Here is a 27,479-nt window from a genome sequence, read left to right as displayed (position 1 = left end):
CAGAATTTACGCAAACTTTGAACATGTTAAATCAATCATCTTTGTCCTCAAGATAATTCAAGAGCAGAAGCAAACCCAAATAAAGACGACGGGCTTTCTTTGAAGAGGCTGAGGTCATTGCTCCGTATTTTAAAGGTCATAAGTAGGGGGTCACTTTACGGAAAATTCGGCCAACCATTCTAGACTTTTTCTTTTTAAGAACACCTCATCATCAAGTATGAAGAGTATGAAATTAGTGAAAATGAAGATTTATCTGAGCAATGTTCACTAGAATTAAGAATTAAGTCATTTTCATTACAGTGACCAAGAGTCAAAGTAATAAAATTATTTTGATGTTTGTATTGCAAGTATTACAATTTTGTCATGCATAAGAAATGATTCAAATTGTTATTAATTTTGAATCATTAATTAATAATGATCAGGAGAGCTGAACTGTAGATCATTTTCTTTCTTTACAATTGATAAATGAATATGATTCAGTCAGGAAAAATGATGCACTTGATTATGAATAGAAGGGTTGTACCAATGTGTTATTTTACAGCGCAAGCTTCAATCATAAATTCAGATTGCATTGTATTTTAAAAGAAGCACATAGGTATTAAGTTTTTACATACATTTTTTTATTCTAATACATTCAATAAAATAATAAATGGAAAGATTTACAATGATGAGACTATTTCACTACACATCATTTAGTATATAATATTATATTTTTTACATTTATATAATTTGGTTTTCAAGTACATATTTTGTGTAATGATGATGTATGTCTAACATAACAATAAATATTGCATCAAAAACCTTTACAATTTTGTAAAGCACAATATAACAGAATAACAAGATACAATTCCACTATAATCTTTGAAAGGGATCATAAATTTCTTTTTCACTTGCAAGTTTCAACGTACAGTATTAAGTTACAGTGCTAAACAAAACAAAATTAAATCACATTTTAAAGTTGAACTATCCCTTGAAATTTATGGAATGAAAAAAATTTTAGAAAAATAATTTCAAAAATCAGAATAGAGGTGGTTATAAATAAAATTAAATAAATATTTGATCAGTTGTACTTTACCAAAAAAACTTTTGTACAGTCATTAAGAATAATTCTGCACTTGCAAAATATTTAATGTTTTCTTGATGTGTATTACTCACAACGTAATAAATATATAAATAAACCAAAATTTAATTTAACTTCATCGTTCGTGATTTACGTCTGGAATGGGTTGTTTTTTTCCTGAAAAATAAAATGCATATGGTTTTTATTTAAATTAATGGATTTTCAATATTCATATTAAGATATATTCATATTAAGATAAGATCAATTAAATGATGTGAAAGTATTAATTTATCTATATTCTTTCTATATCATATACACATTTCTAGATAAGTTAACTACATCTTTCTCAGTGTCAGTCATGTGACAACCTTTGGTATATATGAGTCAATACGGCTAATTAATTGTATCATTACATGCACATTTTATTAAAAATAAGTTATTTTATTGAATCTAAAGTTTTAAATGTTTTATTTCAGTAAATCCAATTTAAATCTTCTAGTTTTACTTCTTGCTACAACTTAAAACGATGAATAATATCTGCACTCACCCATTCAGCTCCCATTGCTAGAATAGTACTTCTTGATAACAGTGGCCCAACAAGTGGGTTCATTTGTGCCATGTAGCAGCATAACCAGCTAAAAAAGAGATTTATTAAATAATGCACTTTATGTATTATGCATACTAGTTACAAGAGTAAGAGAGTAGTTTTCATATACTTGTGTACTTACAATAACCAACATGTGAAAGCTGTTAACAATAGGATCACGTGTAGAATTCTGTAAATAAATCGGAAAAATGATTTAGTTCGATTTTTAAACTACGTTGAATAATCGATTATGTCTGAACACGAATGAACCTAGGATTTATTATTTGATTCCTTGGTCATCATAGCAGTTTTTGCTTACCCTTTATTGGGTCCTTTGGGAATGAAGAATGGCAAAACAATGCCCACGCCAGCCCAAAGGGCTGTGAAGAAAAGAACTGGCAGAAAAGCTGCTCCCATGATTGGTTTTTAAAGACTTTTCCGAAATAAAATACGAGCACCTATTTTCTATTGTGTATAGGCAGATACTGATGATATGTGCTGGGTGTCTGCTTTCTGTCACATGATGTAGTTGTGTGCTGGTGACGTACTTTGACGCACGCGCGTGGCGCCAATACTGTTCAATGCATGAAATCCTACTGCAAAACATTAAATCAATACACTATGACTATCTTTCTTGAACTATTTGAATTTAAATAAAAACAACGGTTTATTCGAAATAATTTTTTATTGCGAACTATTACTTAGATACAATTCAATGTAATTATCATCAAAATTAGCATTATTATGGAAAAAATTGTTAATTATCATCATTCAAAAACTGTATAAACTACAATTTATTTATAACACATTCAATAATATAGGGCTCAATAACTATTTTAAAATATAAATTAACTGCAACATCATAAGTAATTCAAAATATTATCTAAAATGATAGAAAAATAGATCAAACTTATTTCACTGGCTTACAATTAATGACCAGTTTTAAAAAATCGAATATTGGTTGATTAATTATATTAATTTCAATACTGTGCATAATATAAATTTTTTGATTTATGGAAATTTCTTTCTAAAATATTTGCTTCTATCTAAATTTCCTACAGACATAGGAGCATCTCCTCCACCTGTAACTGAACATTCTGACAATCTTCTAGTAACTTTATCAAGGCATGATTTGTTGAAATTTTTTACTCTTTTCATAGAGGATGGTATAAATTGAGATCTTTCAAAAGTGTTAGGGCTACTTTTTTTAATTTCAGAACTCAATGTATCAGAAAGTCTACTTATATTTTCTAATATATCTGAAATTCAAAATGTTTTCATTATAGAATAAAATAAAATTTAAGAAAAATATACATTTATACTCACTTGTCAAATCCAGGCTTTCATTGGATGAGTTTAATTCAGTCTCTTCAAGAAAAGTGTCTCTGCTAAATAAATGTTGTCTAATACTAGCTAGATTCTTAGTTTTTAATCGGTTTTTAATAACATTATCTGATTTGCAGTCTGTAAATGGGGTCCGTGGAGTTTTGTACATTAAAGACCATTCATTACGCATAGCTTGTCCTTTTTTAATATAAGGTAATAATACTGATACGTCTGATTCATTTCTAGGTACAGCATCAGCTGGTTGAATTGTGAGGGGCTGTTTACAGTTTTTGACTAAAAATGAAAAATTATTAAAATCAATTAGTATATTTTACAACATTTTTGTAATGTCATCAATTCATCAAATAATTAAATATTACCAGAATAAGGAGTTGGAATGTAGACAGATGACTTCTGATCAAAAGGTAATTGATGAATACTGGATGGAAAATTCATTGTACTTCTACAAATCGAATCTCCTTGGCCTTTCATAGACTTATAACTACAAATTGTATGCATTGAACTTGCAAGTAATGCAACCGAGTTTTTAACAATATTAGAAAGCACTGGAAAAAGCCGTTTGATAACTTTGAGCATTATTTCACATCGATTAATTACGCGTAATTGCTCTGCTGAAGTAGCTTCATTCCCTAAAAATTTTTTTGACGCCGCATCTACTTCATATATAGCTGAAAAAAAACATTGATTTTGAATTTTTTTTTTTAAACAGTCTTTGTCATTAACATTTTAAGGTTCTCTACCAGCTTTAAATTCACGAATCGTCATATTTGCATGTTTGTCAATTGTTTGAGGTCCAATATCTTCAATGGTTGCAATTATTTGACGAGACAATGATGTAGCTCGTTGAATAATAACTCCAACTTCTGTTGAAGTGATGTTTTGTTTTTTATCTAAATTTTCAGTCATTTTATGGACTCGCTCTTGCAAATCATCATAAACAATCTAAAACATTTATCATGTATAATAAAATTATGAAATAAAATATAAATGAAATTATTTAATTTGTACTTTTACTCAACCTCACAAAATACCGCTGGATCTATAATTAAATTTACAGTGTGTTGAAATTCATTTGTAACTGACTGCCATTCAGTGGTTAATAATTTAACACTTTGTCTCATTTCAATGTTGTTAGGATGCAAGTAAAATGATGTGATTGATGGTATGACTTCCGTTTCTAATGATTCAAAGCTTGCTAAACAGTTTTTTATTTTTTGCACTCCTATTGATTAGAAAAATAAAAAATAAATGAATTTATAAAATTACATTTTTGCTTTCAAAACTTACTATTTTTATCTCTGCAACAAGATATGGCAAATTTTCCTATTTGTACACATTTATCTGTCCACTGATCAAATTCTTCTATGGCTGAATCTAAATCATTCTTAGTCCTATTATTCACATTTATAGCTATTCCACATAAATTGACTAATTTTTTTAATGGACCGACTATATCACTAAAAACTTCCATGACCAGTGTAAGTACTGCAATATTAATTTTACGTTCCAATCTGTATATAGCATCTGTTAATGTATTCATAAAAAAATTATTCATTGTTAGATCAGGAACTACAGCTTTCAATTGATTTTTTAAATTATCAAATTCTGTCAAAATTGACTGAAGAGAACCACTGATAGCTTTAAAGTTATATGGCTGACAAACTTGAGCTATAGACATTGCATGGGCAAAAATTTCCTCAATGTTAAACCATAAATCTTCACATTCTTGTACTTTTTGTTCTTGGGACTTTTTTGGTAAATTTGCTATGACATCGAGTGCCAAATCAATCCTAAGCATAATTAATTGATAATGAATCATCAATAAATAAGAACCAACATTATAAATATTACTCATACCTGTGAACAAAATTATTTTCTTCTTCAAAATACTCTTCTTCTTCAGAAGCATTTGGAGCATCAATTATATCTATAATGGCTTCAAAACAGTAACATGTTCTTTCACAAATATATTTTTTGCAACTCTGTAGAAGATAATAAAATATTTTCATTTTTCACAATTTAAAACATTTTTTTTCATGAATTACTTACATAAATAGGAGCTTTCAATCGATGTTGCTCTTTAATAACTTGTACCAACATTTTGAATGATGCACACAATTGACAGCAATAAAGTAATAATCTTTCAGATAGTAGTTTTGAGTTCAAATTCTTTCTGTAGTATTGTAAAGGCCTCAAAAGTTCAGTTATCGATAGTCCCAATTCCTATAAATTAAAAAAATTCATTTAAAAGTAATTTTATTTATGCATAAATAACATAATGATATGTATATTACTTTGATATTTTGTAAATCTTCTATTTCACAAATACCACTCATTTCTTTAATATATTCAAGACATTCTTGTAGATTCTGTTTTAGCGGAGCAGTTTCAGTTTTTTCCAAATTTTCAAGGATTTTAAGGAATTTTTCTAGTATCACCTGAAATAGGCTTTCATCCAAAAAGTTTTTTTCATTTTCAACCTGATCAAAAAATATTCATATTTATTAATAGGTATTGTAAAAAAGTAAAGATAATTTTAATAAACCTCACGTTTTTATTGAAATCCATGGTACAAAATTCTTCAATTATAGATGTGACCTTTTTCTTCATTTCTCCATAAGTGTCACAGCCTTCTTTGGATGCATTCTCCAATTTTTCGGCTAAATTGTGTAGTTGATCAATTATCAATTTCCGAAGCGTGACCATTTCCGTCGCATCGTTCTTTGTCTCATTCATCAAGCAAGACAACTTTTTTATCTAAAAAAAATTCGTAAATAAAAAATCCGTCTATTCGGTAATCCCTTGCGATTTTCTTGGTTATCGGTTACAAATGGTAGCACAGATTTCGATTGCGGCGATTGCTATACTTACTTGCTCTTCGATGGGTTGGAAAATTTTCAACATTTGTGTAGTTTTCAACGACATTTTGATGCTGTCCTATTATGCAATTGTCTGCTGAATATAGAAAGTTGAATTTCTTCCCCCGTCGCCTGGAAGAAACAACGACTGTTTGTAAACAAACAACTATCCCGGTAACAAGAGTTAAAATACTCGGCGTTTCAAAAGGATGATGGTGTAGATGACGCTGCAGGTGCAATGGAAACGTTCGAAACAATTTGAATGGAGGTTCTTGTAACGATCTTCCTCGCAGCGCCTCCTTCCCTTCTCTACCGAATTTCGTATAGGTGCATGAATGCGCAAAATTTAATAGAGAAAAATAGTTGCGCAGTTTCCTAAAGTTCTTATGGGATTGTCAATTGTTTCCTAGTTTTATTTTAAGAATCGCGTGAAATATATTTACTTGAATGCACGAGTAAAGTAGGTTTGAGTAAAAACGAGCAAATTCTTTTTTATCATTTGTGCAAAATTATTCCAGTGAGAAGTTAAACAAATACAAAAGTTATAATGAAAAAAGCATTAATTTGTAGATTAACCGTTTCAAGTTGATGAATAGAACTTTGTTTTGCGTTCGCAAAAATGCCAAGTTTCAGTGAAGCAGTAACGAATGATCGAATGGGTAAATTTCAGTGTTATTTAAAAAGTATAATTTTAATTGTTACAAGTGTTAGTGTTTTGTGTTCAAGTGTTTTTTTTTAAATCAGTTTCACAATAGTGCAGTATAAAAAGTGTATCTTGATAAAAACAGTTTTACGTGCTCAAGTGTAGTGGCCAAGCCGCGCAAAAGCGCGCGCATTCGTTTCAACGGTGTAAGGTAGGATTCGATTGTTAATAATATAAAAAATGTAATTCATTTTTCATGATTTTACCAACATTCAATTAAGTTGTCTCGAAAACATAATAAGACCCCGTGTAAACTCTGATTTTTTATAATTCTCACGAAGGCGCAGAGCAATTTAGTTGGCGGGTGCGAGGCACTTGTTTATCACTTGATAGATGCCGCATCATCCATCGATATGTATAAAGTTAAAGCCCATAATGAATACTGCGACATGACGAGTGTTTTGTTTTGTTCGAATTAACACAGTGACTAACCACATACCATACACCCGCAGCCTATATCGATGAGTACATAATAAATAAAACCTCGCTTATCCAAATTCGAACATCAAGTGCGTGGAATTTCAACTGCATAACCTATAGGTGTGCGCGTGCACGACTTTGTTTTGATTTTTCTCCCATTGTACTCGAGCGGGTATTTTTTTGCTCGAATACAAAAACGAACTTGGATTATTTTTTTCCCCCAGGGCAAGATCGGATCGACCGAGACGCGTGAAGGCGACGCGCACTCGACGTGTCTTTCAACCCATTACGAAGCGCGCGAGGACTCGCGCGGTCTTCATTTTTCTCAGCGCGCCACTATTTGTTCGATCGCACATAACAAGCGGTGCTGCTTTTTTAGGCATAGCCATTAAAATAATTGAAACATTATTATCATCGACGCGCGCGGCTGGCGCGAATTCGCACCACTCGCAGTTGAGTCCCGAAAATATCCCTGCGCGAGGCTGAATATAGAAAGTAATCGCGAATTTAGCCGCGCGCAAGAGAAACGTGGGCGGCCTCTCGTTAATGGCCTCTAGGAATGCAGCATGGTACACACGAGCTGCCGGCATGTTTACGCTGATTAAGATTTACACGTCCAAACAAATGCATAATTTTGACTCTTTGTCATCTCGAGAGCGTCGAGAGACCGTTGAAACGGGCTGGAGTTGCGCGCGCCGAGCGAGATCGCCGCCACTTTCCCGCTGTGCCGCGCCGCCGAGGTGCCGCCCGTTTGCTTGCCCCCAGCCAAAAAGCTTGAAATACAAATATTTGTTTTGATTACCTTAATCATCTTGATCGTGTCTTAAAAACGATTGTCCTCTTCTCTCGTTCTCGGGGCCAATTAATTAGATTGTCCCGCGGCATCGCGTGGAGCGCGTCGCGCGGGATGAATGCGGAATATACTAATTCTGTTCTTTCGCTATTTCCTCCTATTATTATTATCATGATTTTTATTGCCCAAGCGCTGCTCGTCATATAAAAATGATAGTAGAGATTCGTGTGAGGTCAACAACTAATATAGGTGCACAGTGCACGAGATGCGTTCTCGAGCAAGCCCGGCGCGATCATCAAAGTCAGAAGCAATTATTTACGAGCACGACTCCGTGGAGCTTTTTTATTTCCGTTTCTTTTTTGGATTCTTCTTTTGTTGCGGACGTGCGAGCGAGCAGCTATAACTATGCCGTATACGTGGGACCCTGGTGATGATTACTAACGACACAATGACCGAATGAGTCTAATCGTTGCTTTCGTCGATTTTTTATGTGTTTGTTGTTTCTTTTCGCTTTTTTTCTTCTTCGTATGTTTCTCTACTTGACGGTCTGCGTGTATGAATATATTCCGGTGCTTTATTGGAAAACGAAGTAGATATACGCGAATTGTGAGCCGAGCAATTTTGAGAATGTTGCATCAGCTACTCAGGAATTTTTGTGATTCTGCCAATGAGAGGCTGTCGTTCCTGCACTTCGGGGGCGGGACTTGATTTTCAACAAAACACACTCAAACGTTTAGCTTTTCTTTCTGTAGGGTATTTATTTTTCTATTTTATATAATTTATAAAACTCAATTTTTTTTCTACAATTTTTTCGTTTTTATAATGATTGATTTGAATAATTGATACAATAATCATTAAGCAACATGCATAACTGGAACACTTGCAATTTTTTTTCTCATAATTTTATCATATAACAATAAATTTGGACTATTCCAAGGTACTTTTTTTACAACAAGATTCATGTTACACTCTTTAACGCGCTTTAAACAAATTTTTTTTCACAAGTGCAGTGTATATTCATAGACGATTTTTCTACAGCTAATATAAAGAAAATAATACAAAACTATAATACAAAGTAGTAAACATGTACCAGGTCAGTCAGATACACATCATTATTATTCTTACATTAATTAATTATAGCCTTAATTGTAGCCGGGTAATGCTAAATTAAAAGCTAAGGAAGAAAAGTTTTCTATTTCATAAAAAAATGGTCGTCGTAAAAAAGCATCGAAATCTCACCGAGCGTTCGTTTGAAAAAGTACAAAAAATGAAGAGCATATTCAATACGAGTGCGAGTCTTCAGACGTGCTCGTGTATATAATAAGTCATCCAAGGAAATAAAAAAAGTGGTTTCAGCGACTCGACGGCGTTATATTTACCACGATTCGACGATTCGGAAAGTGGAGGTTTGTTATGCAAGTCAATTTGTTGACTTGCACTCAGACAGCTGTGTATACATAACAATACGAAATGTACAAAAGAAATATCTTACAAAATTAAGGCTACGTTAAATATTTTATAATACATTCGATTCTAACAGTTCGGTATCGGATAATTTCATAATAAGTATGTACATCGTTTGATTCGCTCCAACAAGACAAGATCTCTACAATAAAAACAGGTAATATATAAATTCATACGACTTAAACCTAGAGCGCGAAATTATAACTTAACTAAAAAATTAATATACAATTATTATCACAGATGAGTGAAATGCCGGGCAAGCGATTCTGGAGCGGCATGTGCACAATGTCACACTGCGCATACTTAACGAAAGAAAGGAAAAAGAGAGCTCGCATTTACACGGTACGTATGTTACACTCCTTTTTTTTTTGTTGTAGTCGATATAGATATATCGCACACGAGCGTGCGTTTCCTTTTATTTTCTCCTGCCGAGTCGTTCGTTCACCATAAAGCCAAGGAAGCGTCGCGAGCACATATCTAGGCGTATAATATACTGTTTTATTTTTTTATTATCTCTTCCTCGAGACTTTGGTGGGCGCGCGAAAAATTAACTGCCGTGGCAAATGCCGCGTGTACATACACCACAGATATATATACATATAGGTAGGCAACAGGTAGGCGCCGCAGCGCGGTGGCCAAGACTACGGTGACGGATGTTCGCTTCATTTTACTGCTCCTCAACAACGAGCAGAGCGCAGAGAGAAGAACAAAAAAAGGAGAGAGAAAAAAAGAGCTAAGGACCGTATCGTTGAGCTGAATTTTAGAGGTTTCGCAAGTACATATAGGACGGAACCAATGCGCGTACGTCGCTCTTCTTTTTATTTTCGAGTGAATCACCGTAGTGCGCGCGCGGGCGACGGCCGAGAGCATGTGTAGCGAATTCCTCGTATATAATGACCGATACTCGTCGTATACGCATATATATCCCTCGCACACAGCCACACACAGACACACGCAAAGACGCACTCGCTTAGCACTGACATTGCGCATGCACACGTTATAAATACATAAACAGATATGTACACAGAAAATTGGTTCTTATTATCTCGGCGTCTTTTTTCTTCGTCCTCGGAGCAAGATCAATCGGCGCGTACCGATCGTTCTCTGTTGTCCGTGCGCGTTTCGTACTGGTGCCGCTCGGAAGTCGCTCGTCGGATCCCATTAGCACAACTCGTAAACCGAGACGACGTCGACGCGTATCGGCGCGGATCGCTCAATAATCGGAATTGTGACGCAGCTGTCGGATTGCGACATAATTCAATGCCTGATCCCCATTGCAACAAGCATAATACAAAAAATCTGGCAATTCAGGAGCAGGCGCACTCGAGCACCCGCATGTCCTTCCAGTTGGACACCTTGAGCTTGGTCGAGTCGTCCTCGTCGAAGTAGAGGATCTCGAGCTCGGCCAGTTTGCTCGGGGCGCAGCAGGGCCTCGGTGCCTTGTGTCTGTCCTCCTTCCAGATGAGGCTCTGCAGCAGGGCGTGGTGGTGGGCCGGGTTGTAGCGCGGCGGGCAGCGACCCTTGCAGTAGCCCGCGTCGAAGTTCTTCGGCTGGATGATGAAGTCGAAGCCCTCGAGCTCCTTGAAGGTGACGCTCATGTGGTGGCGGCAGCAGCGCTTGGCCCCCTTGCCGTGGCACTCGGTTCGTCGGCCCCGATGCAGCGAGGGCAGCCGCGACGACTCGCCGCCGATCGAGCGCTTGCCGCGGAACACCGTCAGCCAGGACGGCGGCTGCTCGCTCGTGTGGAGATTCAGGGCGGCCTTCTCGATTCGGTGGTAGATCGCGTCGTCCTTCTGCCGATTCTGCATGAAAAAATTATTCGTGTTTAGAGACATTCTAATAGATTTTCTTTTGGTCAAAAGTATGTGAATTGACGGCTCTTTACCTTTCGCAGCACTTGGACCATCAACCTCAGCGGATCTTCCGTCAATTCGAGACCGTCTCCGAGATCAAATTCAAGCCAACGTCTTCTTATGTTGCCCGGATCGTTCGTCGATAATTGACTCAACAGATTGAACGCCTCGTCGTAGACTCGAATTTCTAACCGATCGTCTTCACGGTCGTCCTCGTTGTGATCCAGAAGTAGCCTCAACGTCGCCGAGTCCAGCTGCGGAGGTGCGTACTCGTTGATATCCAATGAAAAGTTCAGCACCGAGCCATCCTCCGTACTCGTAATCTCTGCAAATCAACAAAAGTAGATGCTTGAATCGAGAGGGTGACTGATGGAAAAATCGAGGGCACGAACAATGCACGAACGGCGTACCGGGTTCGATCCCAACATTCTGGTACGAGTACAGTTGCTATTGTTTTCTCTTACACATTGCATACAGACAAAATGCGATTGGCCGCGGTTCATCAGATTCGCGCATGTAATAATACGCATACTCTCCCTTTCTCGTTTGTTCTGAAAAGCCGTTACAGGGTTTCTCTGTTTCTGCAGTAGTCGACGAAAAAAAAAGTCCCGCCGGCCGACGTTTGCCGCGGCTCTTTCTGGGTCGCAAATTTCTTGCATTACGCGCGCCTGTGAAATACATACGGCGCGCGTGAGGTCGCGTAGGAATTTTTTCAATCGAGCGAGCATCGTCCGCGCATGGCATTGGCTTCGTCGCCGTTGTCGTCGTCGTTACTTCGCGCCGCAATGTGCATACTGCATTTTGCACGCACGCGCGCGCGCGTAATGACATGTTTACGCGGAATAATCCCAAAAGGTTCGGAAAAATTTGACCAACTGTGAAATGGAGAGAAAAGATTTTCTGAAAACCTCCAAACGTTTGGCTTATCTATTTGATTGTTAGAAGTAACGTTAAGAAATTTACATGCGCACTCGACGCTTGTATCGTTGACCGAAACTCGTCTACCTTCGTTCACGATGATACTTAAAAACACGTGTGCTTCTTGTGTTTACAATTTTTTCATCTCCGCGTATCTTTCTTTGTTTCGCAATTTGTGTGTATACCCTCGAAAGTTCAACGTAATTTCTTCATCGCATACCTGTCTATCAGTTTATATCTCTTCAAAGGTCCTCCATCAAAAAATCGCGACTGAAGTACGCGGCACATCGATACGATTCTTCGCGAAAAATTGCTGCGTCGAGTGTCCGACAACGGTGAATGATACTTGTGGCTTTTATTCGCGCGCACGACGACTCGAAATATTTTTGTTTCTTTAAATACGCAAAAATTTCGGATTACGCATTCAAAAAAGTGAAATTAAGAATGGATCCTTTTTAAAGTAAAAAAAAAAAAAGAGAAAAAAAAGCTTCGTTCGTAACCGTATTAATATGTCAAATCAGGATGAAAAAGTAAACAGTAAGACAGAAGCAATTTATGCTAATGGCTCGCGTTTATCGATCGAATAAAAGCGATTTCTCCGAACTGGCTTGCAGAAAAATAAAAGACAGCAGCGAGTGTGTGGATTTTTGTGCGAGTCGATATAGACGAAAACGATGGCAACAGCCATTCGTCATGTATACCGCGCGGCTACTATACGCGACCGATTCACTTTGCATGCGAGAGCAAACGAATGAAGCAAAAAGAGAGAGATCGATAGAAAGAGAATTTACCTCCCCAATAATTTAGAAATCGATAAAAATTATTCGAAAAGTGGAAAGCCTCGGCGATTCGATGAGTCTCGCGCGACTTCATTAAAACGTCACATATCTCGTCTTTCGCGTCAGTGGGAATAATCGGGAATTTTAGAAACGACGACAAAGCTCAGAGAGAAAAAGAGAGGGTAAGAGAGACGCTGCTCGCGATACATCACGACGAGCTTGCATCACGAGCTCAGTCAGGGCAAAGTAGGGCCATGCACTCGCGGCTAAGAACTTTTGTTCCTTTTTTTGTTGTTGCAGCGGAGCATGTAGCTCTCTACTTTGCGCGCGGGCTCTCACTTTTATGTCTCAGGTATACTTTGTAGGTATATGCGCGCACGATATCTAAGGGGAGGCTAGTTTGCGCGTCAATTAGGTCTCTGCGCTCGCGGCATAAAAGCGAATATAGTAGGTACATATTCACTTACGCTGAGCGTAGGCGCTGAAGAGCTTCCTCCTAGTGCTGTGGTAGTGGCTTGACTCTTCGCCTTCCTCTTCATTCGTTATACTGCGGCGGGAGCGCGTCAGATGGTAGTACTCCTTGTGGGCTCGTTCGTATTCTGCTTGGCTGATGTTCGCCTACAAACGGAGAAAAAAAAGTATCTCGCATGTAGCTTGTATAACGGCAGAGACTTTTAAAAGCATCGGTAATTCTCTTATTCTGCGATGTTACGTATATATTCTATGTATAAAGTAAAAAGCGAGTGCATCTATTATTAATGCACGATAAGTCAATAATCGACACGAAAACTAAAATAGCGTCGCGCATTCTGTAAATGGAATGGAGGAGGCGATCTGTACTTTCCTCGACAATCCGTTACTTTTTTTATTGGACAAAAGAGCTAAAGACCGAGTAGCGGAGGGTTTGCGAAAGGACTCGAGTGCCGTGCGCCGACGAGGGCTGCAGCTCGATGATAAATGAAAAAAAAAAGTCTTCGAGGCGGACGACACGCACGCACGTATATTACAATACGCGCAAATGCAAAGCTGCACGTCGTCTCCGGCTTCGGGGGGTGCGGTCACACGTCAGACTGCGATGCTCTCTTAACGCGAGCACGTCGCAAGTATATTTTTTGCCTCGAAAGCTCGCGAGCTCGATGTATAATATTATACACACGCACGCGTAATATTCGATCGCTTGTATAAGTTGCGCGCGAGGCGCATCTGGATCTCGTTACGGCTTTACGAGGGCTCGTCGTCGACGTCGACGACTACTACGACGCCAATGTTATGTATGTGCGAGTGCGTACCGATAAAAATAAACGCAAATTATCATCGCGTGAGCTGTTAATGGCATACATTCTAAATGAATTCACGGAGAAAGAGAGAGAGAAAGAGAGAAAGAAAGAGAGTCGAGAGCTTTATTGCGAGCTCGCCGCGCACAACAACACGTACACACACCTATATGCCCAAGCTCTCTCGCCCACGTTGCGTGATGCATTGCTCGCGAACACGAGCGAGAGTGTATTTTTGAAATAAGAGCCGGTTAGGATCCACCCGCGCGGAGAGTCGATAATGATCTATTTATAAGATTGCGCGTATTAGGTGCGAGCTGTACCGCGCTCTAATACCGACACACTTGATCATCCGCAGCGCAATTTCGCGCGGCAAGAATTCGCGCCCCCCGCGCTGATAACCGTGTATACGCATCCGGTACCACTTTATTATTAGGATCTGAACGCAGCGGTCGCTGCATCAAACGGCTATATTTAAAATCGATTCATCTGTAATGCAACCACTGCGATCTAGTGGCCTAATATGTGTAAGAGTGCAACGAAATTTTGTCGAGCGCGTCTAATTCACGCGCAAACGAAACATTTTATACGTGCGCCAGCCAGAGAGCGCAAAGCTCTACGATCAGCTGCTGCTCGCGGGAAAAATGTGCCAGTCGCGCTATTATAATCAAGCTGTTTTTTTTTTTTGACGCGCTGCACCAAGAAGAAAATATGAATATTCCTCATCTCGAACCTTCGAACAATTCATGCCGTTTAGGAGTAATCACGTGCGCGGGCTCGACGTTTCGAGCTTGATCGTTTAAATTATGAGTTCACCCATGGATCTTGTATACGAGGCGCCTATTCGGCTTCGCGTCGCTATATATGTACTCGCTACTTTGCATGCAAATAACAAATAGTTTTCTATTATGACTTTGTCGCGATAAAAAATCACCACGTTTTGCCTTCATCGAAAAAAAGCTCGCGGCGCATAATAACTTCGATAGTCATTGCATATTACGCATTCGCAATTATACTACCATTGATAAATAAACGCCGACCCATTTTAATCGGTTGAGAAAAAAAAAGTTTTCATGCACACTGCAGCGACATTGCCACACGTATTAACTTTACTACAGAAAATATTTACGCAGACTCATCTTGGTCGGTCGGTAATGCATTTGCTATCGGAATTACGTCAATCTTCGAAGTACGGATTGTCTTTGCTTGCGAAGCTGCGTACAAGTATACGCGCGCGCGTACGCACGCACATGTAATACACACTTACTCGCGCGCGTGTCCGTCTAAGTGAGTAACGACAACGATGAAAAATCCTCGATAATATACGTACTACTACCGAACGTGAGCTTTATCGAGTGACAGAGAGACACAATATGCCGAGATACTACTACTTATTCAGATGGAAATTCTCAAGCACGAGTGCGAATGCGATAACGCAATCGATTGACTCTCGTGCGCGTCTCGCAATTGTGTCACACTGTACGACGTCGCTCGTTTATTTGTTTTGGACATGAAAAGTTGTCGTGGCGATCTAATTATCGGGAATTTCAAAGTGCACCACAGCCACTCTCGAGCCTCTGACTCATCGCGTCCAACCGCGTGAATGATCCTTCGATCGTACAATAGCTACGCATACGGCGCGAAAATCAAAGTGACACGCAAGTCCGTCGCTAGTGCGCTACCTCCCTCGCACGCATACCCGCGGCACAGACACTCGCGCACACGGACATCAAAGCGGTGTACTGCGTATACCTCGTCATTGCTGCGCTCGGAGCAAAACGTATCGAAGATGATTTCGTGGAAACGCTTTGTGCGAATCTGTTCTGACCGGCTCGAGGCGCTGCAGCGCTTTATTATGTAATGTGCGATGCGTGTGTGTATATGATATTTCATCATTTAAATCTCGCGGGCACGCGGCACTGCAATCGGCGACACGCGCTGGAGCCGATTTGCCAAACGATCGCTTCTACACTCATAATACCGGCACGATTCAACGGAATTGATGTATCATGCTGAATTCATTCCTATTTTTTTTGTTAGTCTCTTTTGCCTTCGAAATATTTCGTTCACGATAATCGAATTAACCACACGTACAAATGCCATTTTCTTCTTTTTACTTTTTCCTTTAAATTTTTCTTTCTTTTTTTCGAGCATCACGCTCACCGATAAGAGCATTGAAACGTTCGATTACTGAGTAAATTTCCGGGAACGATAGTAAAAGTTAAAATTTTAATCAGTATGGCAGTGGGTCGTGCTGCTGCTTGAGTGAGCCGAGACTCGAGCCGTTTTTTGGTCATCGCAGCCATAAAAAAAGATTAATTAGCACTGCATTCCTGGATCGCCGTCGCGAAGATGATATTTTATTTCGCTTGGCGCTTTTTCTTCTTCTTCTTCGTCTCTTTTTTGTCCTCTCGTATTTGAGCAGGATTTTTATGAACTTGTCAGTGCTGATTTAATTTTGATAGATGTCACATAATTACGGAAACGAGCGGATTCAATTACAGGCGTCCAGACGTGCGAAAAATTCGATAATTTTGAGTTTTTATTGCAAATAAAAAATTCCATTTATCGACAAAGATTGTCCGAGTTGAAGGAACTCATTTCTAGTTTGGAGTTCAAAAATAGCGAAAAAATCTTTGACCAAAGATCGACTCGGGTCGAGCGTTTGGATAAAGTATACGTGCTGTTAAGAAAGCAAACGCGAAGCATGTCGTAGGTAAAGAGAGAAGTATCCGTGTGCACACAGACACACACGGGTATTATGCATGAACGTGTGCCATCGATAGACATTTAAAAGTAAACTATCCAACTACCGAACGCCTTGGCCTCAATTGCTATTATACTTGTATAAATGCATTTATGAGAAAGAAGAGAGAGAGAGAGAAAAAAAAGACGTTTCCCTTCCATAGCTCGACAGAAATATTTTCGGTTATCGATTGATTGAAACGTAACGAAGATATAATATAATATCGCGAGCAGCACTCGTGTATGTACGTGCGTATAAATATACGGCGTCCGCTGGATGGTAATTACACGTCGCGCGCTACACATGTACATTACATATCCGTGGGCGAGGCGTGCGCGGGCATTAAAATTATATACAGGCACGAACGAGAGGGAGAAATGAGGTACTTTATGCCTTCTCTATACACTACGTGAGCGCGCACGAGCGACAGGTTTGACCCAAATAAATCCTAATAGGCAAAGTCGACGACGTGAAAGATTGCACTTATCGTCCGTTCGCACTTTATGAATAAATGTTTCTGTTCCGACTCTACAGTCGTGTACCCTTGTAGCGCTACCATTGCACTGGCCGCCGCTTCGTTTTTGTTATTGAGAATTTTTTAGACATTGCATCGTTCGCTCGACAGGTCGAGTAGTTGAGTTATATAAGCGCAAAACCCGCGAGAGAGAGAGAGAGAAAAAAAGGCGAAGGTTACGCGCGTACGCGATAGTTTAATGAACCGCGCGTCGTTCACGCCGTCGCAACTATATATCTTTTGTGCGCTTACAATTATATCATAACGTAATGATCTCGAAAGAGCAGTTATGCGTTTAGGCAAAATCCTTTGACGGTTTCTCGCCGACTCTCGTTGAAATCATTGCAATTAACTTCAAGTACGCGCGAGCAATTATAAGCTCCTCGAGGATCGAACGGCGCAGTACGATTTTTTAAACTCGCGCGCGCTTTCTAACTCATCTCGTGTCACTTTCGAATTATTGCTCCTGACTTTTTTTCTCCGTCTGCTGATCGCTGAGTAAACAGAGCACTTAAAAATAAATAGCTTAAAATAATAAAATACGGTTGGCGAGGCATTAATCTCGACAGGAGTCGACAATTTGATGAGTATACGTTTTATTAAAGGTGCGCGTTTATATTTGCATACGCACATAAACGGTTTTTCTTATTCCCATACTTAATAAATCCACATTGTTCGTTTATTTACCATCTCCTCGTAATTTACCTATCCCATATATCTCGTCTCTTCAGATATTTTAAGTCGGTCGATTTTAATGAGATCTTTATGGAGTCTTCGGGAGCTCAACGATGATGAGGATAGTAACTTGATGAGTTGCGTTGCCACATCAATCCGCGCGGTGTATGCGGCACCGTAAATAATAATACGACGTCCCTCCGGGTTTTTTTAATTTATTTATTTTTATTTTAACGAGAGTTAAAATAGGTGATAATTTTTTTTCCGGGTTTGTAGATAAGTTTTTGTATTGATCAACTGCGTAGTAATGGTAATGATTATTAGGTGCAGGTTTCATAACCAATTGCTCGAATTATTTTGACAAACATATAGGATACGCGCGTGGTAAAAGCTCCGCGTTCTGTGTGCGTACGGAATTCCACGACATAATACGATCGTGATTCGGAGCGAAAAACTGGTTTTCATTTTTTTTCGCTTAGCAAAGTAATTGAGCTGAAAAATTATTATTATCCAGTTGACATTAAGTGCCTTCCGAAAAGTCAATTAAGTAATGATATTCCGAAACCGCTGGCGGTATACGTTGTGACAATTATTATTTATACTATCGTTGATAAAACATGTGCAGCAGCAAAGAGCTGCTGTGTGCGCGCGTGCACATATAATAAAATAAAGTTTCTCATTTTTCAATTTCACGGGCGCGGACCGATGAAGTTATCAATTTATGCTCGCCGAGAAAAATGATACATTACGCGCGCGCATCGAGGCAGGTTGTTACTGCAGCCGACTACGCTCGTAATTTACATGCGTCGCTGCTGCTTACTCGTTGCGTACCGCTTTCAAAAAAGTGTATTAACAGGTTGTTCGATAAAAGTACCCGGCTTGGCTTCATCAAGTTCACCGCGCGCTGCATGTATTTGTACTTTTTCTCGGAAAAAAATTCCAACGAGAGGAGAAAAAGAAAAAGTGCGTAGACGTGCATGTACGTTATTATACCTGCGCGAGCACGCGTACTTCGACTTATTGAAAATGAAATAGGCTCGAGCCTCGAGTCTTGTCGAGTGACATAAACTTTCAAATATTCAGCGTAATTATAACATTTTTGTCCAATCATTGTTGGTCCATAATTTTAGCGTACCAGTTTAATGTCCAGAGTAGCTACTGGTCGCAACTTTTAATGATAATTAATTCGTTCTAAGTTTTAAAATACACATGCCGAGTGAGATCTCGAGTGGCCTTACTTTGTATAGGTAGCGGAGAGCGAATTTTCCTTCAGGTTTCAGGAGTATGAAAAATTTGCCGGTAATCTGCGCAGTTTATCGGGTTGAGTGACATTTTTGCGAAACTACCGAGTATATAGACGATATCGGAGTGAACGTCCTATAACATATTTCGATGTGCATTCGCGAGTGAGAGATGCGTGAGGTCGAGTCCTCGTAGTGGAGCCTCTCGTACATTTACTCGTTTTATATACCCACTCGAGGTCATGCTTATACTCGTCGGCGTCGAGTCGCGCGACTTCGATTGCGGTTCTTTTTACGCCGTGGCTAGCGCGCGATGATCGATGAATGAAATGCCATCCGAGTAAATAAATTATATTCGTTTCGGATTATTTAATCGCATTCGTTCCTTTATTTTATTTATTTTTTTTTTAAATATTCTTTTTATTTTATTTTTTGCCCGTCACGATGGCGCGCGTCGAAAAATGTGGAGCTTAAACAATCGAATCAGAGCCGCTGGCCCGAGAGGCCAGATCAAGTGATTCGGATTTAACATAGCCATGCGTTATACAGAGAAATGCACACACACTTGAGCTGCGACGTACGCAAAATAACGCGGAGAAAAGAGCTCGACGCGAGCGCGAGAGCGTATGGCGCCACGAAGATGATGCTCGACAAGAGAGTGAAAAGTAACATGTTGAATAGGCTTTGTAACGCACTCGTAAGCGCAAAAAATTTCTATCTTTAACGACGCTAATTAATACATATATATATTCATCCGCAAGTGAGCAACGAGAATCTCGCAGCGACTTCGCTGAGAAAAATCTGCGGCTTTTTCAAGCGCGTATGTCCATATGCACGGGTTTGCGCGACGGGCTGGACGCGTTGGAATTTCTTCTCGAACGTCACCCGCGTGCTAAAGTAAATTGAGAGAGAGAGAGAAAAGACTCGAGATTACAATTTCAAATTGTACGTTTGTGTGTGTGCTTATACCGAAAATAAGTCGTGGAATTACGGAAAGATTCGATAAGGTCAAAAGTCGATGATCGGTAACTATACGAACACGTACGTGTATACTGCCTCTCTAGCCGTGTGCGTTGGTGTATATATATTAAAATTCTTTTGTACTCGCGCGCACTTGACGATCTCGACCTTAACGTTTTTTTTTCTTCTTCTTCGCTTTAACGGATATATGCTGCACACACGCATTTTATATATCTGCGCGTTTTGCTTTTCTCTGGCGCTTTAAGCATGTTGAGCACGTTTTTCCTCTTATTGCGCGCTTGGTTCCGGTATATGTGCACATGTGCACGTTGCGCGCTTTTGCACTGCTTGTATACAACTTGCTGCATCGGAGGCATGTCTTTAGGGATACCTGCCCGAATTGGCCGCGCGTGTGTGTGTGTGGAAATAGGGTCGCTGACTCGACCTGGCTTTGAAAATTCGAAAATTCTGGATTGCACTTGAATGCCCCCCGGAAAAGAAACCGATTTCGACCGGTTTTTCCTTTTTACCCAATAAAACGAACGATTTGGTATTCATCGAGGCGTCTTTTCCTCGCGTCTAAAAGAGAAAAAGGCTATTAAAAGTTCTATCGAGTTATTTCCGCGAAGGAATGCATAATTTCGATATACGCAATTCAGTTGCAGCGACAATCCGCGACGTCTCAGACGCCTAGTTTCTTTGAAAAATTATGCAACCAATCTCTCTCTCTCTCTCTCTCTCTCCCTCCCTCTCGGTCTCGGCAGTTTCTCTGTTTATAAAAATTAGATGCATCCGAGTGCATTGAATTGTTGTAAGTGTCGAGGCAGTGGCGGCGACAACGACGCGACGCTCGTGTGTCAGGCTCATTATACATGACAGGGAGAGCGCGTGCGTCCCCTTTTTTCCGTCTCTCTTTTTTTTCCTACGCTCGCTTCATAATGCACACAGCCCGCGAGACTTTTCTTTATCTTTCGGCTTGTATTGTCGATATCATCATCATCGTCGTCGTCGTCGTCGTCGTCATCAAATACGAGTCGTGCAGTTATTTTTTATTTCACACCAGCTCCGTCGTTCTGTCAAAAGAGGCCTACTTTGAATTTATATACCGTGGCGTACGCCCCCCTCGCGCGCACTTCACACCTTCTCGCTTTATCATTTTTCTTTTTTTTTCGCCGCCTTGGGTGCTGTGCGCACCGACGCGTAGATTTTTCGCCTCTGCAGCGCAGTCATGACTCTTCAAGTCGAGCTGCTGATTTTCCGAGCAGCACGATTCTCGTTCTCGCATGTTCGGCGAACCTTCAACTCGACTCGCCGAGCGATTTCTCGCCAAATTTAACTCGAGTTCGCGGGTGTAAAAAGGCGTGTTCGAACATCGGCATCGTCGATGTTGCGCATCGTACGTGCCATGCATTGTATATTGTTCGGCGATGAATTATTCGAGAGAGTCGCATCGATACTTGACGTACATGGAGCCGGCTTCTTATCAGCGACTGCATAATGGCCTTTTTTGGCCCAGTGAAAATTGACTGTGCCATGTATGTCGAAAAAGCGAGCTCGAAGCTCGTACTTTCACCTTTTCTGAAACGAGCTGCATTTTTCAAGCGCACAGCTGAGCTCTGCTCGGTACACATTTACTCGCGAGCGAATTAAGGCGCGCGTTGGGGATTCGATTAGACGCCACTTATCAATATAATTTTATGCCTAGACAGTTGTGCGCGTGCCTGTAATACGCGGTGATAAATAAACGTCGCGTGTTCAAGTTGATTTACAGTTACCGCAGCAGCATCAGCAGCCGATTGGCCAACTCGTGTACCATGGCTTATCGAATATTCAAGTAATTAGCGTCGACTCAGCCACCGTCGCGCCGACCCACGTTTACGTATGTATGCACGATACGATTAGCAACTCGTGTGTATATCGTATAATATATCCGAAAGCTCACCTACTTTTTTAATTTGACGCGACACGAGTTTGGCCCATTGTTCCGCGGAACGCGCGACACAATTTCCTCGATCGTAATCGTCTCGCGCACGGTTGACAGCTCCGTGACTCGGAGCTGGTTACGTTGTCGGGGATTATCGTATCGTATGTAACATGGTAGCCTCACGAAAGACATTGTGATGTGCTTGTTACTCAATTAAGTAATCGATGAACTCGTAATATATATCTCTATATAAGTTGTATTAATGTCGCGCACTGGCCAAGAAGCTTCAATCAGCCTTACTTTGTTCGTAAATATAATATGATTGAAACGATTTTGCGCGCGTACGCCTCGATCGTCCTATTAATAGCACCGTAGTACACACATGCAGGCACTAACGTATCTTCGCAGAATCGAGGCGAATATAAATCACGGCTCGCATGGAGCTCGATGAGTTTCGTCAATTAAGCTGATATTTTTCCTACATCTCCGTTTGTCATACACACTTTCATCGAGCTTGTGCCTTCTTTGCCTATATTTAAATATCGTATTCATGTCACAAGTATCATATGCGCGAAATTTCGAAAGTTCGCGATGTGTTTATGATAATGACGACGTGTTGTCTTCCCGAAATTTGCTATTGACACGCGCGTGCGAAATGTCCGCAGGTCCATGATGTATTTCTGCCTGTAAATATACGCAAGCAGCCGAGCTGACTGGAACGAGATTACCGAAAATCACCTCACACGTTTTGGCATCGGCGTCGTCGTGGTCGTCATGCAACCGAGGTACATCTGCCGCGCACACGTGAAGGAGACTTTTCGCGAGCAAAGATTTCGCAATCGCGTCTGATACGCGCCGTTATAAAATTTCCGCGTATAAAATCGCAGTGCGGCGACGAAGCCCAGGATCGTGAAAACGAGAGGGAGAGCCGCCGCTTGTAGAAAAACGCAACATAATCTTACGCAATTCAGAAAACGTACATATGGACACATTATACGGAAATGATTAATTGCAGCGCGTGTTATTTTGCATTTTTACCTCGCCTCCTTGCTCCGCGAGAGCCGAGAGTCGAGGCAGTTTCCGAATAAATATTATGGCCGCTCGATGTGTTGTACAAGACTCGCGCGGGAAGCCGTACCAGCGTGGCGCGATCCAGCCAAGGAAATCCAGCCGTACACAGCGCGGCTATGTGTATCAGCGGTAGCTCGCTTATATATCTACAATAGCGAGCGAACGCGAAGCCGCCAACGGACACCTGTTGCTCCGCGTCTATACGCCCGTCTATACACCGTCGCAGTTGTTATACGCGCGCGTTATGTATATCGTTGATTATACTACTATAGCCGCGACCCGGCTCGAAATGTTCTGCAACCGATAGCCTAATAAGGCATTGTTGTAGCTGCCCCCGCCCGAGCTCAAAAGCTCCATTCCAATTGCTTTTCTTCGTGACGCGGAAAATTAAAGGCTCGGCGAGCTTTTGTCGTCGCGGCTTGGAGACGCGATGCAGTCCTCGCAGCATATGTATATAAAACGTATACATGATCGGAAGGTCAAAAACCTTGCAACGAGCTCGCGAGCGCATTAGAACGTTCACCTCGCGACGTCGGTAAACAATTTTATTTTTACTCCTTCGAGTGGCGAGATCGATCGATCGACTGGGATTCATAAATTTCCCTTCGCAGCTTTCGCGCCGCATACTTAATGGCCGTCGCGGCGCATGGGGAGGCGAATTTCGCACGTACACGCAGGACAAATAATTCGCGCCGATGCAGTCGCGCGCGCGCCTGCACGCGCGCTCGCACACTCTTTTTCTTCGTTATTTTGCCTTTTTTTCTCTTTGTCTCGCTGAAACATCTAAATTACCACGCAAACAATGTATATCGCGGTGCAATGAATTTTCAAGAGGACAGCGATCCTCCGAGAGAGCGAGAGAGAGCATCGCTTTCAACGCTCTCGCGTGCGTAATGGATATTTAATTGTAATGTCAATACGAGATGCGCTCCAACACGTGCATCGCATTTTTCACTTTTCCGGCGCGAAACACGAGCTTTTAAAGGATGAATGCACTGCCAGACGCTCGTCGATACAATACGTATAAGTAGTCGCGCGAGCCGTGATTAAGGCCCGTCTGCGAGTCTATATATAAAGACGTATAATTTACCTCTTATAAAGTGAGGAAGTATAATAAAACTCGGAGCACGCGTTTGCACGTCCATTTTAAGCCTCGAAATACGTATTCCCATGTGTAAAATCCATTGAAAAGTGCGCAGCTGATATTTTGCGAGCACAATTTATCGTACTCTAATGAGCGTATACACGTTTCGTATTTATAGAGATGAAGCGCGGGGAGGAGTGACAATTTTAAGACAAAATATTAGCAAGACGTTTTTCTTATTTCTTTAAAAAGTTTCGAAACTTGCTTTTGCCAACGTCCCTCTCTCTCTATTACTGCCTGTGTCTGTCTCGGTCTATCTCACACTCGCCCCACGAGTTTTTCTCTCAAGAGCAGTGTAAATTAACGTTATTTAAATATTGGCATATAAATATCCATTTAATGAGACATATAAATTTCGTTCATAATTGAGAGAGAATGCGGGCGCATATAATATTCTAGAGAAAAGGTACGAGGCTTATACACGAGGCGAGCTGCAAACGATTATTACGCGTATCCTTGCGCCTGAGCTATTATCAACACCGCCCAAGAGTCGCACTCGTGCCGCTCGCCGGAGCCGGACAAGGATCATCGCGCATCTCATAGCTGACTCGTCGTCGATAATTAATTCCGCGCGCGCGTGTGCTGCGTGCGTGTCGGATTGAGCTGCTGCAAAAAAATTTCGGAAACGTCGACGCCCCTCTCTCTGGGCTCTCTCGCGCGCGCACGTCCCAGGACCGCAGGCTGTGAGCTGCTATACAAGATGCACGATATAATGAAAGGGTCTCATTTAAAGGCCCAAAATCGAATTCATCGCTCTCGTTCGGATGATTTATGATTATATGTATATTCGGCGTGTAAGTAGGCGCGCGCGCCACGCGTTCTGCGCTGCACACACTCACACACACGCAGCCGTCGTCTTTTTTTCTGCATCATGCCAAGAAGAATTTGCGGGGCCTGCCAGGCTCGCGCGAATAAAAATCACGATACATCGCCTGTGGGCCTATATGCCATGTGTGTGTGTGTGTGTGTGTGCGCGCGTGTGTGTCTCGCTCCATCGTCGACTGATTTCATTTCGTCACTCGCACAGAATCTCGCGACTTTTTATTCTTTCATATATATTATATACCCTTTCGCATTTTTATGGACTCGTAGTTGTTTTTCTTTCGGTTCTGGCCTCGTTAATAAGGTAGTTTTTTGATTGGCTTATCGCGAGATTTACAACTAGCTGCTCGATCCTTGCGATCTCTTGTAGGACGCAAATAAAAACATTTTGTTAAAACGTTGCTGGTAGTCAAAATGGCAATTGTAAAATTAAGAGCGAAAATGAAAAATATCATAAAAACTACATATTTAGTGTCGTGCATAAATAAAACGAGTCGCGCACGCCGCAGTTAAAAGAAACTCTTTCTCGTTTAATTGAACATTAATGTTCGCGCAATAGTCATGAGTAGACTGGCGTTTCAATTTTGTGTAATTAAACGCTAAAACCTGCATGTCGTAGACGTGCGCAAAGTTATATATGCACGCTATATTACGAGGAAAAAAGCTTGCGTACGAAGGTAGGACTTTTTCTCGCTGCGAATGGCAAAAAAATGCCTATTTCCAGTGCCGTCAGACGTCCAGTTTAATATAACAAATCTGACAGACAGTAATGATTTCACAGAAGGCATACATAGTTTTCTCGCAAAAAGATTATCGCGTTAGCTCCGCAGCTGCGGTCAGCCTTTGATGCACTGCGTGCACGCGCGCGCGCGTTCACCTACTAACCGATCAACTGGAAAATTGTCGTATCGCACGCGCGCGCCTTCGGTTCCTCGGAACGGACAATGGACCTTCCGCACGGCACGCTCTATCTAGGTAGAGCATTCGAATTAAAGTACGCAATAAACTCACTCTGGTCAAATCCGGTATCCTCGTGAGGCCGAGCGATTGGAAAATACTGTTCCTCAGATCGTCGATTCTCTGTCGATCGGCCGATCCTGGCGTTGCTGTAGTCGTCGTCGACGCGAGGTCGTCGGCCCCGGCGACGTTCATGATGAGCGGCAGCAGCAGCACTGCGGCGGCCAAGCCGATGCAAAATTTCAACTGACGAGGTTGTTGGGCCAGGGCAGAGACGTGAGTACGGCCGAGCGATGTTGATGATTGCCTCACGCGACAGCCCATAGCCTAATTTTGTTATCACCTTCAATCACTGTTGCAGCTTTATATCAATTATTATATCAATTACGAAACAACTTCGGCGCGCACTCTCGGAAAATTTCGACCCCGTTTACGTGCTAAATTTTTGTTTTCTTATACGCTCGGAGTACTACTAAATTGACACTATATGCAATGCGATCGGTAATATTTCGTTCGACTGTTGTCGTCGGTGGTCGATGGTCGATGAACTGGATTTTCGCAATTCACAATAATTGTCGCGTCTCTTATCACACATTTTTTCCCTCTCTTGGCTTATTCGTGAAAATGTTGTTTTTCTCTCGATTTGTCGCGCACTCTGAACTATGAATTCGTTGGGCAAATAGCGTGGGAGAGCTTGCGATTAGCAGCAACAAAAAGCAAAAAAGGACTTTTCGTTATGTTATATGTATACATCAAGTTGCGGCTCGGGCGAGTGCCGCGTGTAGACTGAATGTTTGCTTGAGTCTCGCGCGCGCGACATCGGTACATATACTATACACTCCACGCTCACGTACACAAATGTATGGATATATATGTATATAAATATACGTATATGAACGCGCGAGCCGAAGTCAGCTCTGGCGCTTCGCTCGTATCATCGTCCCTCTCTTTTTCTCAATCTGACGCCGCTCGTTGCCACTGCTGCTGCTGCTTCTGTTGCTTTTTTTATACGTGTGTACTCTATCAAGTAAATGCATAACTCCTTACCCTCATTCCTTCCTCTTGCAGTGCGGCTTTTATACGTGAGAAAAAAAAAAGAAAGTAATGACTATAGGCGCATGCGTAAACCAACCCCTTTCACGTGTACCTTGGTAATAAGCTTGGCTGCTTTCTCTCTTTCTCTCCTTCTCTCGTTTTTGCCTAGGTATGTATACGCGTATTGAGAGCAACTATACATTCAACCAGCCACACTCACACACTCACGCGCGCAGAGCACGAGCTCCATAAGGCTGTACGCGGTAGCAGTGGAAGAGAGAGAGAGAGCTTTAAAGCTCGACCGTAGCCAACGCGCGAGCGAGCGCCGGAGTGTG

At 41.0% G+C, this 27,479-nt stretch overlaps 3 protein-coding genes across 3 annotated transcripts; all 3 read right to left on the bottom strand.

The window, feature by feature from the left end:
- Positions 1-598: 598 nt before the first annotated feature.
- Positions 599-2,162, bottom strand: LOC106651687 (V-type proton ATPase subunit e 2-like). The gene is made up of 4 exons (XM_014370315.2): positions 1,966-2,162; positions 1,789-1,836; positions 1,608-1,695; positions 599-1,237 (listed from the first exon to the last, which is right to left on the bottom strand). The coding sequence occupies exons 1-4, from the start codon at positions 2,061-2,063 to the stop codon at positions 1,211-1,213; spliced, it is 261 nt and encodes an 86-aa protein (XP_014225801.1). The 5' UTR covers positions 2,064-2,162; the 3' UTR covers positions 599-1,210.
- Positions 2,163-2,482: 320 nt separating this feature from the next.
- LOC106651506 lies at positions 2,483-6,039 on the bottom strand. Its single transcript, XM_014370033.2, has 11 exons — positions 5,865-6,039; positions 5,544-5,750; positions 5,288-5,473; positions 5,043-5,216; positions 4,851-4,975; positions 4,281-4,783; positions 4,013-4,215; positions 3,734-3,935; positions 3,353-3,661; positions 2,973-3,266; positions 2,483-2,905 (listed from the first exon to the last, which is right to left on the bottom strand). The coding sequence occupies exons 1-11, from the start codon at positions 5,916-5,918 to the stop codon at positions 2,658-2,660; spliced, it is 2,505 nt and encodes an 834-aa protein (XP_014225519.1). The 5' UTR covers positions 5,919-6,039; the 3' UTR covers positions 2,483-2,657.
- A 2,759-nt stretch (positions 6,040-8,798) lies between these two features.
- Positions 8,799-26,346, bottom strand: LOC106651276 (protein 60A). Its single transcript, XM_014369716.2, has 4 exons — positions 26,164-26,346; positions 13,249-13,399; positions 11,117-11,409; positions 8,799-11,033 (listed from the first exon to the last, which is right to left on the bottom strand). The coding sequence occupies exons 1-4, from the start codon at positions 26,302-26,304 to the stop codon at positions 10,539-10,541; spliced, it is 1,080 nt and encodes a 359-aa protein (XP_014225202.2). The 5' UTR covers positions 26,305-26,346; the 3' UTR covers positions 8,799-10,538.
- Positions 26,347-27,479: the final 1,133 nt, after the last annotated feature.

This window comes from Trichogramma pretiosum, unplaced genomic scaffold (assembly GCF_000599845.2).
Source record: "Trichogramma pretiosum strain Unisexual culture from Peru unplaced genomic scaffold, Tpre_2.0 scaffold55, whole genome shotgun sequence".
NCBI classification, from domain to species: Eukaryota; Metazoa; Arthropoda; class Insecta; order Hymenoptera; family Trichogrammatidae; genus Trichogramma; species Trichogramma pretiosum.
The sequence above is the reverse complement of the archived record's forward strand: the minus strand, read 5'-3'. Positions and strand labels throughout refer to the sequence as shown.

Bases quoted from the DNA above. Each gene is read 5' to 3' on its own strand.
- LOC106651687 (XM_014370315.2), bottom strand. From the start codon at position 2,063: ATGGGAGCAGCTTTTCTGCCAGTTCTTTTCTTCACAGCCCTTTGGGCT. The intron at 1,837-1,965 runs GTAAGCAAAAAC...ATTTATTTACAG, and splicing joins CCCAAAGGACCCAATAAAGG to AATTCTACACGTGATCCTAT. The intron at 1,696-1,788 runs GTAAGTACACAA...TCTCTTTTTTAG, and splicing joins GCTTTCACATGTTGGTTATT to CTGGTTATGCTGCTACATGG.
- LOC106651506 (XM_014370033.2), bottom strand. From the start codon at position 5,918: ATGTCGTTGAAAACTACACAAATGTTGAAAATTTTCCAACCCATCGAA. The intron at 5,217-5,287 runs GTAATATACATA...TTTAATTTATAG, and splicing joins AAGATTTACAAAATATCAAA to GAATTGGGACTATCGATAAC. The intron at 4,976-5,042 runs GTAAGTAATTCA...TATCTTCTACAG, and splicing joins GATTGAAAGCTCCTATTTAT to AGTTGCAAAAAATATATTTG.
- LOC106651276 (XM_014369716.2), bottom strand. From the start codon at position 26,304: ATGAACGTCGCCGGGGCCGACGACCTCGCGTCGACGACGACTACAGCA. The intron at 13,400-26,163 runs GTGAGTTTATTG...CTCCGTTTGTAG, and splicing joins GGATACCGGATTTGACCAGA to GCGAACATCAGCCAAGCAGA. The intron at 11,034-11,116 runs GTAAAGAGCCGT...TTTTTCATGCAG, and splicing joins TGGTCCAAGTGCTGCGAAAG to AATCGGCAGAAGGACGACGC.